This window comes from Eimeria necatrix, genomic scaffold (assembly GCF_000499385.1).
Source record: "Eimeria necatrix Houghton genomic scaffold, Enh_scaff1220, whole genome shotgun sequence".
NCBI classification, from domain to species: Eukaryota; Apicomplexa; class Conoidasida; order Eucoccidiorida; family Eimeriidae; genus Eimeria; species Eimeria necatrix.
Window position 1 is genome coordinate 7,685 of NW_013651996.1, and position 1,745 is coordinate 9,429.

General features: G+C 70.4%; 1 protein-coding gene across 1 annotated transcript; it reads right to left on the minus strand.

Moving 5' to 3' along the window:
* Positions 1-1,659, minus strand: ENH_00007770 (Aminopeptidase N, related; the record flags this gene model as incomplete). Its single annotated transcript, XM_013578634.1, has 3 exons — positions 1-236; positions 607-1,180; positions 1,291-1,659. Coding segments are annotated over 3 exons (1,179 nt in total), but the record flags the coding sequence as incomplete, so codon positions are not given.
* Between the last annotated feature and the right edge of the window lie 86 nt (positions 1,660-1,745).

Genomic DNA, 1,745 nt, shown 5'->3' on the forward strand with positions numbered 1-1,745 from the left:
TTAGGGTTTGCGGGCCTTGAGGATGACGGCTGCGAGGAGGCGGTAGCCGGCGCCGTCGCTGCGGTGGAAGTGGCGCGGGTTGGTCTTCACGAAGTCAAACACCAAATGGTTTACAGATTCGAAATTAAAAAAAGAAAAAGAAAAATGTTTTAACAACTCCGAAATTCTCTCCACAGTGTCCGGCAGGTCTGCGCTCGCCTGCACGCTGAACCACCCGTTCAGCAGCCGCTGGTCCCCTAAAAGCAAGCAACAAACCCTAAACCCTAAACCCTAAACCCTAAACCCTAGCCCAAAGGCACCCACAAGCCCTCCAGAGGCCCCGAGGGGCCCCCAACGCCCCCACAGGCTCCCCGGGGCCCCCCGGGGCCCCTGGGGGCCCCTAAGAGCCCCTGGGAACCCCTGGGGGCCCCCGGGGCCCCCTGGAGTCCCTGGGGGCCCCCAAGAGCCCCTGGGGGCCCCCAAGAGCCCCTGGGAGCCCCTGGGGGCCCCCAAGAGCCCCTGGGAGCCCCTGGGGGCCCCCAAGAGCCCCTGAGGGCCCGCGGGGGCCCCTGGGGGCCCCTGGGGGCCCCTGGGGGCCCCTGGGGGCCCCTGTGTTTGGGGACTGACCCTGGGCGCGTTCGAAGAACTGGGCGAAGGCCTGCTGGCGCTGGGGCTGCTGCATGCTGGCGAGGGCCTCGAGGGCGAAGTACTTGTCAGTGAGGCACTGGGCAGAGTTGAAGTAACTGAAGGCCCTTGCTGCTGCTGCTGCGTCTCTCTTCTCCGACAGCAGCAGCAGCACGCTGTTCCGCAGCCGCCGCCGGCCCAGCTCTTCCGGCAGCTGGCAGCGGCTGCTGAAGCTCCACCCGGGCTCCGGGGGGCCCCCGGGGGGCCCCCGGGGGGCCCCCGGGGGCCCCCCGGGGGCCCCCAGAAGCCCCTCCGGGGACCCCTCCGGGGCCCCCAGGGGCCCCTCCGGGGCCCCCAGGGGCCCCTCCGGGGCCCCCAGGGGCCCCAGGGGGCCCCCCAGGGGCCCCTCCGGGGGGTAGGAGACGGAGAGGGCCTCGTAGAGAGCCAGGAGGTCCTCCTCGAGGGCCTCGAGGAGCTCCAGCAGCACTGAGCGCCGAGCCAGCCAGAGGGCCTCGGGGTCCATTGGTCTGAACCTCTCGGCGAGTTCGGAGGCCTTGGGGAGCGAGAGCGCGAGGGCCTGCGGTGTACGTACACCCCACACGCCGGCCTCCACACCCCGCAGCAGCAGCAGCAGCAGCAGCAGCAGCAGCAGCAGCAGCAGCAGCGGCAGCAGCAGCAGCGGCGGACCTTGAGGGAGGGCGGGGCGTTGGGGTCTGCAAGAAGCGTCTTAACAGCAGCAATGAACTCCGGCGGCAAGGGCCTCAGCCCTCCGCCGTGGCCCCCGGGGGCCCCCCGTTCCCCGGGGGCCCCCGGCAGCCGCGCGAGGGCCGCGCGGGAGTGCAGCAAAGAGTCGTGGAGGGCCCTGGCGGCAGAGGCCAGGACCAGCGGCTCGCGCTCGTGGGCCAGCAGAAATGACCAGTGGTCCACTGAGTGGTCCACTGGGAGGCTTTGGAGGACTCGGGAGTTGGCCAGGAGGCCCCGCGGGAGGGAAAGCAGGCTGGGCTCCAACACGCCAGAGACCGAGAAGCTCTCCCGCTCGCGGCCCAATAACACCACCTGCAGGCCCACCAAAGGCTGGCTAGCTGGCTAGCTAGCTGGCTAGCTAGCTGGCTAGCTAGCTGGCTAGCTGGGTGGGTGGGGGG